Source organism: Myodes glareolus, chromosome 12, assembly GCF_982192425.1.
Source record: "Myodes glareolus chromosome 12, mMyoGla1.1, whole genome shotgun sequence".
Taxonomy (NCBI): domain Eukaryota; kingdom Metazoa; phylum Chordata; class Mammalia; order Rodentia; family Cricetidae; genus Myodes; species Myodes glareolus.
Genome location: NC_142037.1, coordinates 26,385,869 through 26,400,270, shown reverse-complemented (window position 1 = coordinate 26,400,270; position 14,402 = coordinate 26,385,869). Strand labels below are relative to the sequence as shown.

The 14,402-nt window shown below is 43.4% G+C and overlaps 1 protein-coding gene across 1 annotated transcript in view; it reads right to left on the bottom strand.

Annotated features, from left to right (window-relative positions):
- Sacs (sacsin molecular chaperone) overlaps nucleotides 1–8,097 on the bottom strand; it is a 40,029-nt gene extending 31,932 nt beyond the window's left edge. The window contains exons 1-3 of the mRNA XM_085698588.2: nucleotides 7,887–8,097; nucleotides 7,658–7,808; nucleotides 2,548–2,635 (exon numbers count right to left, since the gene is read on the bottom strand). Of these exons, the coding sequence (XP_085554714.2) occupies nucleotides 2,548–2,635; nucleotides 7,658–7,808; nucleotides 7,887–7,897 (250 nt within the window). The 5' untranslated portion in view covers nucleotides 7,898–8,097. The remainder of the gene's footprint in view (nucleotides 1–2,547; nucleotides 2,636–7,657; nucleotides 7,809–7,886) is intronic.
- Between the last annotated feature and the right edge of the window lie 6,305 nt (nucleotides 8,098–14,402).

Below are 14,402 nucleotides of genomic sequence, written 5' to 3'. Positions count from 1 at the left end.
GATGCTAATGATGACAAGTAGCCTCTCAGAATGCCTCTGTTACAGTTTCTTCAAAATTCTGCATCCAGAACAACTTCAAAGCTGCTGAGATGGTCCAGCCTCACAGACTATCAAGCCAGGACTTCAGAAAAGCTCTATACTTTCCCATCACTCAGAGACTAAACAAAAAATAATACAGCTAGCTCTCCCAGGACTTGACCATTATCCCAATTTTCTCAGGGTCCCCTGAAGATGCTGTTGCCCCAGGCAACAGGAAATAATTTTTAAAAATACGATGCCTACATTCCCAAGAGGAGGACTGGGTAGTTTTTGGTCACTCAGTGTTAGTCATTGTATAGTGGATTGGTTGCAAATTGTTACTGATCACGGTAAGAAAAGAAACAAAGCAAGGGAGGTTAGAGTCAAGGATCTCATTATAAAAGAGGGGAGATAGGGTAACGATAGGATAAAAGGGTAGATTACTAAATCTACTTTTAGACTAAGAATTAACTACTAGTCTTAAATATTTTCACTGGTATGGATTTATGTATATTGATACAAATTTAAGGTTGTTTTTGTTAGAACATTTCCTATATATGTTTCTACTCTTGTTTAAGATATTTTTATATTGACACAAATTTAAGGCTATTTTTGTTATACTGTATATGTTTCTTTCTTGTTTAAGGTATTGTATAAGTTCATTTAAAAATGTAATGTAAAGTTCTAATCCTTGAAAGCTATTATTATATGTCATTTAGGATAATTAAGAAATACAAGTTAGTAGTTAGTTATCTATAACAATCAAACTTGTAGTCATGTTTGGTATGTTTTCAAGGTCATACAGAGATATATTTTAGATATACAGATGATCTTTAAACACTTCAGAGACCTACAGAATATCACATTTAAGACGTTTTATTAATAGAAGGCTTTTCATGACAATGAGAAGGATCTGTTCCTGGCAGCACCACTCTACTTCAAATAAGAATGTTGGGCATTGAAGAACCTCCATATAGAGTTTGCTTTTATTGTGGCAAAGTTATCAGCTTGGCAATAAATTGCCTATCCCTCAACTACTGAAACTATACTGTCCAAATTGGACAAAAAAAATGTTACTGTCAAACTTTGCCAAGACAAAGTATGCCAGTCCTTCTAAATTCCTGTTTCGTAGACATCTGTCAGATGTTCTAGGCCTGTAGGCTGAAGATGGATGCCCTAATACACAGAGAAAACTAGGGCAACTGTCTAGGCAGCTAGATGTCTCCACTGTTTCTATAGTTTTGAGAGTTGCTTGCTCTGCACTTCTTGCTTACTCAGGTAATATTATATCTTTTGTGTGTCTCTGATGGAGTTGAAAATGAGATAGTTATAGTTTTACAGTTTTTCTTATTACTAAATTCAGAAAAGAAACTTACATAAAAGATATAAAGTTTATAAAGTTAAGAAACATAAAAGCATAAGTTGTTTAAGATGTTTTGAGGTCTAAAAAGATAGTTTTAATATGGTAATACAAGTTATGATAAAAATGGTTAAGTTAAATTCATCGAGATAAAATAAATAATAGAGTATTTTCTCAAATATGCCAAATACAAATCAACTGGACATTGTGAATGTAATTCTTACCTGCTAACTTTTTATTGCATATAGTTTTACTATGTTAGAGTTAAAAACCTTTCCTTTTTATTTAGATATAAAGGGAGAAATGTTGTAGGGTAATTATACACTGTGCGAAGAAGTATTTTGTCGTGATTGGTATGATAAAAAGCTGAACAGCCTATAGCTAGGCAGGAGGGATAGGTGTGATTTCTGGGGAGAAAAAGGAAGAGGAGGAGATTCAAGGTGCATGGGAGACACAGAGAGGAAACAGGAGGTATAAGATGAAAGAGAGGTAATGCCTTATTATAGAATATAGATTAATATAAATGGGTTAAGTTATAAGAGTTGGTTAAGAACAAGCCTAAGCTATAGGCCGAGCTGTCATAATTAATAATAAGTCTCCATGTAGTTATTTGTGAGCTGGCAGCCCAAAGGAAAGCCCAACTACAGAAGTACATATAAAAAGTTACAGAAACTTAATGAATGAACTTGAAGGTCAATATATACCCATTTAACTATCCAAACATCATTATTACTGCCATACTCTATCAATCTGCTCCAAAAGTTTCTCCTATCCTAACTCCCTTTTGACTTTATTTTTTTGTGGAAAAGTATTTAAGATTTCCCTTCTTAGCAATTTTATTTATTTGTTTGTTTATATTTATTTATTGCTAAGAAGCTAGGCTGGCCTCATACTCCAAAGAGTCTCCTGCCTCAGCTTCCTGTGTACTGAGATTACAGGCATGCACCACCGTCCTCTACTCTTCTTAGCAGGCTTTAAGTACACAGTACACTGGGCATCACAATCGGGCCGTGCACTGTGCAGCAGATCTCAGATACATTTCATATCGGACCAACACCTCTTCATTTTATCCTCCTCCTAGTTCATGGCAGTCACCATCCTCCCCTCTGTGACTGCATTAAAATAAAATCTGAATTATGGCATATGCTTCTGATAAAACCATATTATACCTCCCCCTTTTAAGCCTTTTGATTGAAGGTTCACAAAAAGATGACAAGTTTTGGGAGTCAGATCTCCAATCTTGATCCAGTCAGGTAACTGAAACAGAGAACAGAAAATGTATAAGAAGAGACACAACATCCAATACGGTCATTTCAAAACCTTCCTCAAGTGTTTTCATTCAAGTAACGCTTGTTAACCATTCTCACCAAGAAATAAGTTGTTCTGAAGGAAACGTTTCAGAAGACAGAACAAAATGCTAATTAAAATATTTATGTAGTAAATACTTTAAATTTAAAAGTTAGAATTTTTCTTTAAGTAATTATAAATAAAATTTCACCTATTTGTTCTCTACCATACAATTCTTCCTTCCCTCTTTCACAAGCTGGGCAAGTATTCTACTTGTCCAAATCATCTTAAATTCAGTTTCAGATATATGTGAGATCCTTAACATAAGCAAAACTATCTTTTTGATCAATGCTATCAATATGTATTTGGTATGTAGCATAGGTCCAGGAAACTGTAACAGATCAAAGGACAAAAAATTTTGACATATTAATATGCATGATAATTTTCTTGGGATTAATCTACTCAGCATTCCCCTGAATCAGTAGCATTTTTAAAATTTATTTTCACCGGTATCCCACAGAATTATGTTCCCAGGGAAACATGTTTTCTTTTGGAAAGCATTACTACAGATGCCCCCAGCAGGAGAGGAGTAAGCTGTAACATCCCTTACTGCCTTGGTGCTTGGCCCCTGCTTCTAATGAAGGCGGGTACAAGATGAATTACTAACTCGCAGAGCTGACCCCTCTGTCTGGGTCCACTTTTAATCTACCAACAAGGTCTACCTGGGCTTTTTCAACAGTCTAAAGATCACAAGCCTGACTCCAAAGCTTACCTGAAGGACTGCTTTTCTAAGGTATACTTTACTGACAGGACCAACTGTCTCCATGTTCAAAAACTTGATGAGTAGAAAGGTGAGCTCACTAGCTTTCCCTCCAGCATCACCTCAGCTTTATTTCACACTTCAACCAATAGTGTCACCACCTACAGTCACTCCAGGGGAACATCCCTCTCCAAAGCTCCTCTGCAGTTACTTCTAGGTTCAAGTACATAATCTCCAGTCTCTCCAGTCTAACTGTATTTTTCCACTCCCTGAAGTGGCTTCTCCCATCTTCCAGGTTTTAATAACCCTCTCCCATTCGATCTCCTTTCTTTCTTACTTCTTCTGTTCCTCTCATTGGGTATACCACTAATGGCCTTGGTTATAAAGCATGTTCACATCATACACCTTCTGAACCTGGGGACAATCCTTTGAAAACTAGTGCGTGTCTTGCACAGGTGCTTAAAGAAACAAAGATGGGCTAGTCAGGCGGTAGTGGTGCTTGCCTTTAACCCCAACACTTGGGAGGCAGAGGCAGGTGGATCTCAGTGAGTTCAAGTTCACCCTGGTCTACAAAGCGAGTTCCAGGACAGTCAGGACTGTTACATAGAGAAACCCTGTCATGAAAAACTTTTTTAAAAAGTGGGGGAGGAGAAAGAAAAAAGAAAACGAAACATAGATGAGAACATTGACTATCACTAGCAAAAAAATAAGTCCTTAGAAATAATTCAAATACTGTAATGTATTTGAATAGCTAAATATCACACACTAATGAATACTGAACAGCTAAGTTATATACAATTTAGATGTATATCAATAATGAAATATTGAGTGAAAAAAAGCTATCCAGCTTATTACATGAAGAATGATAAACTCCTTATAATAGGCATAACCAACAAAAGTAAATGGAATATTATTTGGGTAATGTATTTGGGTTACACATACATATGAAATACAAACATATACATATACACACTTAGAGAACTATTTAGACAACAAAAACACAACAGAATATACATAGACATGAAGGAGAAAGACAGGCATACAGGCATAGAAGAGACACGAGGATATTCATAACATCATCCATGGGTGATCATTCTACAGCTTAGTTAACCATCTAATTAATTACTAAAAGAAAGTCATAATCAATCAATGATCATTAGTCCAATTTAGGATCACTAAGGTGCACTGAAAAAAAATGGTGGAGCAAATGAAGGAAACATAAGAAGTTTCCAGGTTTTCAAGACAATCAATTGCATCAATTGCAAGAAACTAGACACCTAATAACCTAAGAACATGAGGTTAGCCAGACATAACTGAGAGTCTGACAATAGACAATCTGGTAGACTTTACTCTGTGTGGTCACCACAGGGCAGTGATTCTCCTAAAGAGCAATCGTACAGTAGAGATGACCCAGCAGTACTATCTCCTATGGAGCGTGCCATGATCTGGTGACTTGTCCAGGCCCTCTCCACTTTTCTCCAAAGAAAAGTCCCTGTTCTCCACCCATATGTAATATGCTCCCTATTCATTGTTTTTAAAAATGATTATAAAATCATCAGAATCTTGGTCTTGTCAGCCTCATTCTCCCTTACAAACCTCAGAGACAAGCATCTTCAGTTAACAGCAAACAGTAACTCTATGCAAATTATTAAGCACTATGACAATATAACTGTTCAGTAGATCACCTAACATTTTCTTTTCTCAGTGTCAAAGACATAGGGAGATGCTCAAGAGTCAAAAGTTGGGGTTTAGGGAATGGGGTATTGGAGAGGGACATGACACATTTGTGATAAATTAAAAGACAGGAAAGCTAAATCAACATCTACTATCTATTATGATCTGCTGCTTGCCCTGAAATATTCAGAATTTAGTAATGTCAATCTAAAAAGTCCTGAGCAGCATGGGACTGAAAGGTAAACTCCACCTGTGGAAAGAATGCCAACATATGATGCTTCTTTTGAGCACTAAAGGAGGCTGTAGGTATAGAGGTCAGAGAACAGTGTCTGGAGGAGAGCAGGGAGTGGAGGGCATAGAACAGGACATAGGAGCCCAGTAGTTCTCTTCCCACACTTTCCAAATACAGAAAGGGAGAGGTGCTAACTATAGCCACGGCCTAGAATTCTGTCTTCAACGCCGACCTCTCTCTCGGTTTCAGACCTGCAGCTGGGAGCTGACTTTCACCATCTTTAGAGCCACACACCTTAGAACTGGCTAGACTGGACGTGGGAAAGCAGAACCTAACACACACACACACGAATTTGGCTCTAGCGGCATACACATGGCAGCAGCAAGCAGGATCTGGGTCACCCACTTCTCCGTTACTTGCATTTTCCCTGCGGCTTCTATGTCTTACCATCAGCAGAACCACACACAAAAGCAAACTGACTGCCATATTTCTTCCAGAACAAGCTGCCAGTCATCCGCTAGGGAACCCACGGTCTCCTAGTCTGACTCCAGACTTGGAAACATGCTCTGTAAAACCTTTTTGCCTTATTCTACACCCACTGTCCATCCTTTAGGTCAGCAGTTCTCAACTTTCCTAATGTTGCAGCCCTTTAATACAGTTCCTCATAAAGTTATTTTTGCTGCTACTTCATAACTAATTTTGCTATTGTTACAAATTGTAATGTAAATATCTTATATGCAGGATGGTCTTAGGCAACTCCTGTGAAGGTGCCACAATTCTCTCCTTTACAGAGTGTCCTGTATATCCTTTCATTTACTTATTTGTAGTGTGTGTGTGTGTGTGTGTGTGTGTGTGTGTGTGTGTGAGAGAGAGAGAGAGAGAGAGAGAGAGAGAGAGAGAGAGAGAGAGAAGGGGGCGCATGTGTGGAGGTCAGAGGACAACTCTGTAGAGATCCTTCTCTCCTTTGACCTTTGCAAGGGTTTCCAGGATTAAATTCAGTCGTAGGCTTGCACAGCACTGAGGCATCTCCCTCCCTCCCCAGGCTTTCAACTTCACCTTCACAGCCATAGACTAGAACCCCATGACCTCAAAACCAACCAGTGACAGACACAGATCTCTTTCACCCCTCTAACCACCCAACCCAAACAATATGACCACTTCTTCCACCAAGCACCCCGCATCTGAGCTTTTCAAAGGCACCTGCAAAGACACTTGCAATGGCAAGAGCTACAACTGAGTCATTGGAATATATGCATCGAGGGAACAGAACGACAAAGGAGAAGCAGGAGTAAGGTGGGCAAGGCATGGAGGTGACTGATAAAGTAAGCAATAATGGTGAGTGTCTCTTTTTGATTCCGCCTCAACTCCCTGGGCAACCCAGTGTGTGTGCATCAGCGGACACCCTGGAGAGAGTACAGGTGCATAAAAACAGGTTCACCGGAAATCTCTGTTTAAGTGTGCAGGGAATCGGAAAACTGACCCAGGTATATAAAAAGTCAAGACCACACTGGAGAGTAATGAATTGAGCAGTACGGAAATCCAACTAGAAATGTCATCCGTGTTGCTCAAGTAACCCCTGTAATTTCATTCGACTCTTTAAGTCCTGGACATGCTGTTCTTTACCGAAAAAGAATGGGAAGATATTAGGGTTAAAAAGAATAACATCATTTTCAACAAAAAGTGATTTAAATTTCCTATTCAAGGAAACGCTAGGATTTGTCCCATCATCCAAGAGTGAATGTGAAATGTTGCTATTTTCCTAAACTGTGGTCTACTAAGACATTCATTAGCACTTCAGACGTTTTAGATTTTCTCCTCAAAATAGCAGTATAGGTATTAATGTCTGAAGTCCCTTTTCAGCTGTAAATTTCCGTGATTCAAAGAAATGAGTGGAGAGTACTTGCCCAGCACGTGCAAAGCCCTAAGTCTCAGCCCCAGAACCACAAAGGGGCTGGGAAGGGCTCCAGAACAGGCCGTTTTAAAAACAGCATTCTTGTTCAATTTAGGGACTGAAATAAACGAGTGATGAATCAGAATGGTGATGTCTGAGAATTTTTAAAATGCCTCGGTTCACAGTGCCCACCAAAAAACGTTCGTCTTAGGCAGTGAAGATTCACGGATCTGGAACCGTAAATGGAAAACAAACAAAAAACCCCACAACTACCGGCAGGCGCACGCTCCTGCCCTTCTGCCCCAGCTATCTGCAAAGCTCTAATGAATCATCAGAGCATCAGTCTTCCGCGACAGACATGAGCCCCTGAGTTTCCTGCCGCCAGTACGCGACGGCGGCGCCCATCTCCCCGGGGCAGGCCCGGAGCAGACCTACCTCCCTGTCTCCGCGCCACAGCCGCTGCTCGGCCACCGGGAAGCCGGTCTCGGCGAAGATGCGCTCCTTGAGGTCCCGCGCGGTTGCGGTCGCCGGCACCGCCACGGTCCTGCAGCCCACGCAGCCGCGGAGCACGGTCACGCGGACCCACCTGCGCCAGGCAAAGGGATGGTCAGCGGGGTTCGCGCGCGAGCCGGCCGGCCCTCCCTCCCACCCGGGGTCTCGTCACCTGTCCCCCATGGCGGGTTCCCCAGGCCCGCAGGCCGCCGCCGCCGCCGCCTCACGCCCAGCCCAGCCGCTCCGAGAGGCTCGCCGCCGGCTCTGAAGCGGGGCTCCTCATGGCGTAGGCCGGCGCCGCCGCAGCGCTCTGCCGCAGCCCGCAGAAGAGGCAGAGGAAGGCGCCGCTGCGGAGGAGGAGCGAGTCCCGTCGCGGCCGCGCGCTAACGACTGAAAGGGCCCGGTGGGCGTCGCCCGCGGGCACGCGCGGCTCCAGAACCGTTAGCTGACGAGCCTCTCCTCCTCGCGGTTACGCCTTCCCAGACGCGCCCCGAGGGCCGCTACAGTCTTCCCGGGAGCCCCAAGCCCCGCCTCGGCTCCGCCGTCTCCCGGGAGGCAAGGACGACCCCGCCCCCGCTCTCAGGCCCCGCCCCCAGCCACGCCCCGGTGGACGACTGCTTCTCTAAGACTCGAGCCACGCCTTGGTCCCGCCCCTCTCCTGGGTGGCTAAGGACCGCCCCACGCCCTCCGCCAAGCCACGCCCCCCAGAAGCTTAGACTTCAGCCCTTCTAAGGAGCCTTGGGCCCCGCCTCTGTCCCGCCCTCTCTCCCGGAACGACTCCACCGGCTCCTTCCCGAGCCCACGACACACAGAACGCAACGGCTGAGGAGCTGCCTGACCCTACCTAGCCCAACCCGATTGAGCAGCTGCACGACCCCACAGGCTACGCCCCACTCTGCCCTGTCCAACCTGGAAGGTCAAATGACAATCTTCCGCCCCGCCCACCTGCCAGGCCCCGCCCAGTTCTGCCCTGCCCCCTTCTGCGGGGATTTAAAACTCTGGAATTCGCAGGAAAAGAGGTATATTGCCCTGGTTAGAGTTAACTCTGTGAGAAGCAAACATTTCTAGAACCTAGGCCTTCAACTCTTAAGTGTCTGCTCAAGAGTCTCATCTCCAAACAAGAGGGAGACGCTGAACTGCAATATCGTTTTTTCCCGTTCGTTATTGAGACCAGAAGTAGCATGAATGTTTCAGACGTGGAGACAATCATTTATGTAAACCTAGCACTCTGGAAGCTGAGGCAGGAGGATACAAGTGAGTTTGAAGTAAACCTGTGCTGTCTGCAAGACTGACTCAAAAAACCAAAGTGGGAGGGGCAGAGATTCATACATTAGTTTTGCTGGAGGCAAGAGAGCCAGAAGCAATACAAGAGGATACACATAAAATAATTTAAAAGCAAATGTACCTCATTTGGGTTGCATTATCTTACACTCGATGGGATAATTCTTCCCCCCCCCACACACACACACAAACACACACATGCCACATCTGCAACTCTGTAGAACTAGGAATGGAGTTGACATAATAGGGTCACCCCACAGCTTGAACTTAAGTCGCCTAGAAATTAAAAAGTGAGGAAGGTTTCATCAGTGAGTATCAGGTGCCTCCTTCCACTTATTCTCACAGATCCTGATGAAAATCACAAGATCGAAGCCCTCCTCTGTTACAGCAACCCCAAAGTTACATGGTGAAATAGTTAAAGGGTGATTGTTATTTGAAATATTCTCACCAGAATAAGAGCTCTATTCTAGAGTTAAGCCTAAAAAGTGACATTAATTACCACTTCTCTTCACGCCTCTCAATATATTCATAATTCATCATCAGAAGTAAAAACACAGACTACCCTGAGAACTGTTCAGTTATTAATAAAGCTAAGAGAGACAGTGATATCCATCAAGACTGCCATTTGCTATTGGAAGAGGTCAGGTTTATCCACTAGAGAAAACTACACTAGTAGCATAAAAATCCTGCCAAGAAACTCCAATGGCCAAATATTTGATTTTTAAATTAGATAACCATGTACATGTGAATGCATTGGGTTATCAACAAATAGAAAAACAATAAGGTTTTTTGTCTATTGAGTGAGATTTCTTCTCCCCCCTCCATCCCTCCTCTCCCACGAGCACCATGCTCAGCAATCGTAACTGGTCACCACCCAGACCCCAGGACAAGCCTTCAGGTTAAAAGACTTCAGAATTAGGGTCCACCTTCTATTCTTCTGCCTTCCCATATGCTCCTTCCCTGGGTACCAACAGGATGTGGTAACAATAGAACCCAGACATGGAGTGGACAGCCTCAAAGGATAGAATGACCTCAGCCACCAGGCATGCCACAAGAAGTAGAGTCAGCCTGCAAGGATGCTGGTCAGAGGCAGCATGAACATGTAAGGCAGAGTGCCTTTGGGCTGCACCTCATAATGGTTTTACTCACCAGAAATGCAGATCTAGAGCTCAAAGAGGTGTCAGAGCTAGCACTGTAGACTGAGGAAACACTAGCTTCTTCAGATAATACTGAAAAGATGTATCCCAACTGGATACACTCCTGAATGACAAGGAGAGCCAAAGGATGAAACAAAGTATCTAAGCAACTGTCTGAGTAGACACAGTTTCAATTTTACCAGATAGAGTTCTGGACATGACTATGCTGGTGGTTACACACTATCAAGGCTGTAATACCATGGCACTGCACAATTCAAAATGATTCAGAAGGTGAATCTTAAGCTATATGTACCAGCATATTAAAATATAGTACTGCTGGGCAGTGATGGCACACACCTTTAATCCCAGCACTCAGGAGTTAGAGGCAAATGTATTTCTATGTGTTTGGAGCAAAACTTCTCTATGTAGTGAGTTCCAGAACAGTTAGGGCTGTTACAGAGAGAAACCCTGTCTCAAACAACAACAACAACAATAACAATAACGATAATAATAACAAATAATAAAATACAAGGTGGTCTTGAAGTGTCAAGACCCTCCCACCTCTGCCTCCTAGGATAGGATGTGGTCATGTATTCAGCTAAACTGTATCTTTCTTTCGTTTCCAATATTTCTGAAAAAGCACAGAAAAACTAAAGGAAGTTGATGAGACCAGCAGCCAAGATTTGGAACTAACAAACAAAGGCAGGGGGCTGGAGAGATGGCTCAGCGGCTAAGAGCATTGCCTACTCTCCTGAAAGTCCTGAGTTTAAATCCCAGCAACCACATGGTGGCTCACAACCATCTGTAATAAGGTCTGGTGCCCTCTCTGGTCTGAAGGCATACACGTAGACAGAATATTGTATACATAATAAATAAGTGAATTAAAAGCAAACAAACAAAGGCAGGCAGCAGGGCAGTGACATGAGTCATCTCACACAGACACATGTCATATTACATATCGACTGCCATGTAGCAATGAAGTACAAAAGACTGCAAAGTTAAGTGAACAGCTAGCATGTGAGTAGGTCAGAGCGGCAAAATACCAACAGGATAGCCATGACTCTACCAGGCAAAGAGAAATGCCGGTTCCATAGGGGGGTTGATTCTATTTCCTAAATGTGCAAGGGATTTATTATTTATTCACTTTCATTTATCTGAGACAGTCTCACCATGTACCCCTGGCTGGCTGGAACTCTCTACATAGACCAAGACACCCTTGAACTTGTTGAGATCCCTCTGCCTCTGCCTCCAGAGTGCTGCCATCACCCCTTCCAAGGATGTGTGCTATCTAAATAAATGACGACCAGTTTGACAAAAGCCATCAGTATAGATGAGTTGGGAGAACAAGGAATCTGGGGCTGGGAAGATGGTTCAGTGGGTAAAATGCTTGCCATGGATGCAAGAAGGACTGAATTAAGTTTTCTACCCTGCACACAAAAAGCTGCTTCTGGTGTCTGCAGTCCCTGAGTTTGGGGGGGGGGGGTTGGAGCTAGGTGGGAGATAGACAGACCTCTGAGGTTACTGGTCAACCAATCTAGACAGACAGTGAACTCCAGGATCATTGAAGAAGCCCTGTCCCAAAAAGAGTGGGGAGGAGGAGTGGGAGGAAGAGAAGGAAAAGGAAGAGGGGGAGAAAGAGGGGTGTGAGGAGGAGGAGAGAGAGAGAGAAAGAGAGAGGGGAGAGAAAAAAGGCACATAGGCCTCCATGTATACCCACATGGACAATGCACATGCTACTGAGGGAATTCAGCCACACAGGCCCGTGTGCACACATGGACGTGGACAATGCACTTGCTACTGAGGGCATCCATCTTTGAAGACGATCTCCACAGGTTTAAAGGGTGAGATGATTTTCACACACTGAAAATCATGCTGCTTGGAATCAGTAAAGACAAGAGGGGGCCCAGGCCCGACTTCGTCCCTCAAGCTCCTCCCAAGCAGGAGAGAGTAAGACTAAGGGGATCCTGGAAATCCTCATTTTAATAAGCAGTGAAAGTAATTAAAACTGCTAATTTTCTGCTTACATCCCAAGGAAGGAAGAGAAATGATAGGCAAGCAGGTGAGTGATAGCTAGACCCTCCCTGTGATATCAGGGGGCAGGAGACACCATTTAAAGCAGTCAACAATGAAGGTGAGTGACTGAAGTGCTCCACTCTGAGATGAGCCTTTAATTAGAGGCCCAAAGAAAATGAAGGAAACAGAGGTGACACAGCTTCATGCAAGAAGAAAGGGACTCAGAGACACCCTATAGATGACACTTTCTCACATTTACAATGGCCGTGTCATCACTTCCCCCACGACAAGTCATATCTGTTTTCTTTTCAAATCTGTTCCTTTCTTGTCACATGATCAGATTTTTAAATGATACTTGTCTTGGTCAGATTTCTACTATTATGATAAAACATCATGATCAAAAGCAACTTGAGGAGGAAAGGGTTTATTTCGCTAACAGTTCCACATCAGACTGTCACAAAGGAAGTCAGGAATTCAAGGCAGGAATCTGGAGACAGAAACTGAAGCAGAGACCACAGAGGAACATTGTTTAGTGACTGGCTCTCCAGGGATTGCTCGGTATATTTTTTAAAACACCCCAGGACCATCTGCCTAGGAGTGATGCCACTCACCATGGGTGGAGTCTACCATAGCACTCACTAAGAAAGTACTTTACAAGTTTGTTTGTGGGCCAGTCTTAAAGAGGCATTTTCTCCACTGTGTTTCCCTCTTCTCAGATAACTCTAGTTAGTGTCACATGACAAAAAAAAAAACTACACAGTACAGTACCTATTTTTTTTTGTCAAAAAATTTCCACTGTCTGAAGCAGGTTACATCAAACAAGTCCTCAAAGAATAATATGAAAGGGAGAATGTAAGAAAGAGAGAAAAAAGTAATAAATGGGAAGCAAGGTAAAAGAGAAGGATGGAAAAGGGGAAGGGGCTGGGGGATGGGATGAAGAGAGATGAGAGAGATGAAAATGGAGGAGTAGAAAGAGGAAAAAGAGGGAAGGGAGGGGGAAGAAAAGTAAAAGACAGGCAGGGCATGGGTGGGAAAGAAAAGGGGAGGGCAGAAAAAGGAGCAAGGATAAAGAGGGAAAGAAAAGAGGAAGGAAGACAAAAGGAAGGGAAAGGGGATAAAAGAGAGGAAGAGTGGATGAGGAAATGGAGGGGAAACTAGGGAAGGAAAAAGAAATGGGAGATGAAAAGGGAGGCAAGAAAGAGGGAGAAAAGACTGACAATAAAGAAGGTGAGAATCAAGAAGATGGAGGATGTGGAAAGCACAAAAAGAGGGAGGAACAGATAAAAGAAAAGAAGAGGAAGAAGAACAAGAATAAAAATAGGAGGGAAAGGAACAAGGGTGTGAGAGAAAAGGAGAATGAGAAAGGGAAAAGAGGAAGGTATAAATGGAGGGGGGTCAGAAGGAAAAGAGTGGAAATAATAGAGAAAATGAGGAAGGGGTGAAAACAGAAAAAAGGGTGGGGGAAAGGAAGAAAGAATGAGGGAAGAAGGAAGGGAGAGAAATAGAGGAAGGGAGGGAGGAAAAGGAAAAACAAAGGAAGGAAAAGAGGAAAGGAAATTAGAGAGGGGGTTGATCTAAGGAGGGAAATTGGAGAAGTGAGAGAAAGGGGAGGATAAAGGGGAAGGGAAAGGACTGGTGGAAGCATGAGGAAAGGAAGGGAGGAAAGAGGAGCGAAGGAGGAGAGGAAATGGGGAAATAAAAGAAAAAGAGAAGGAAGTGTGGAAGGAGCAGGCAAGGAAGGAAGGTGGAGAATGGGAGAAAAGAAGGAAGCAAAGGGAGCTGACAGAAAGGAGGGGAGGGGAAGGGGTGAATGGAGGGAAAGGGGAGCCAGAAAGGAGAGAAATTGGAAGGGGGAAGGAAAGAAGAAAGGATCAGAGAAGGGGAGAAAAGGGAGGGGAAAGAGGAGGAAAGAAGGAATGGCGAATGAGAAGGAAAGGAGACAGAGAAATGGAGGAAGAGAGTGAACAGAGAAGAGAGAAAATGGGGAAATGGAAGGAAGAATGGGAGAGAAGGGAAGGAAGGCAGGGGGAAATGAAGGGAAAATCAATGAACAAAGAAGGAAATAGTAGAAAAGAGGGAATATAGAGAAGTTAGGGCAGGAGGAAGGGAGGGTGACAGAGGAAGGAAGGGAAATGATCATGAAAAGGGAAGGGAAACAGGAAGGAAGAAGGAAAAATGAAGGAAAGGGGGAAGGAAAGAAAGAAGGAAAATGAGAGGAGGGAAAGGAAAGGAAGGAGAGGGGGATAAAGGAGGAGGAA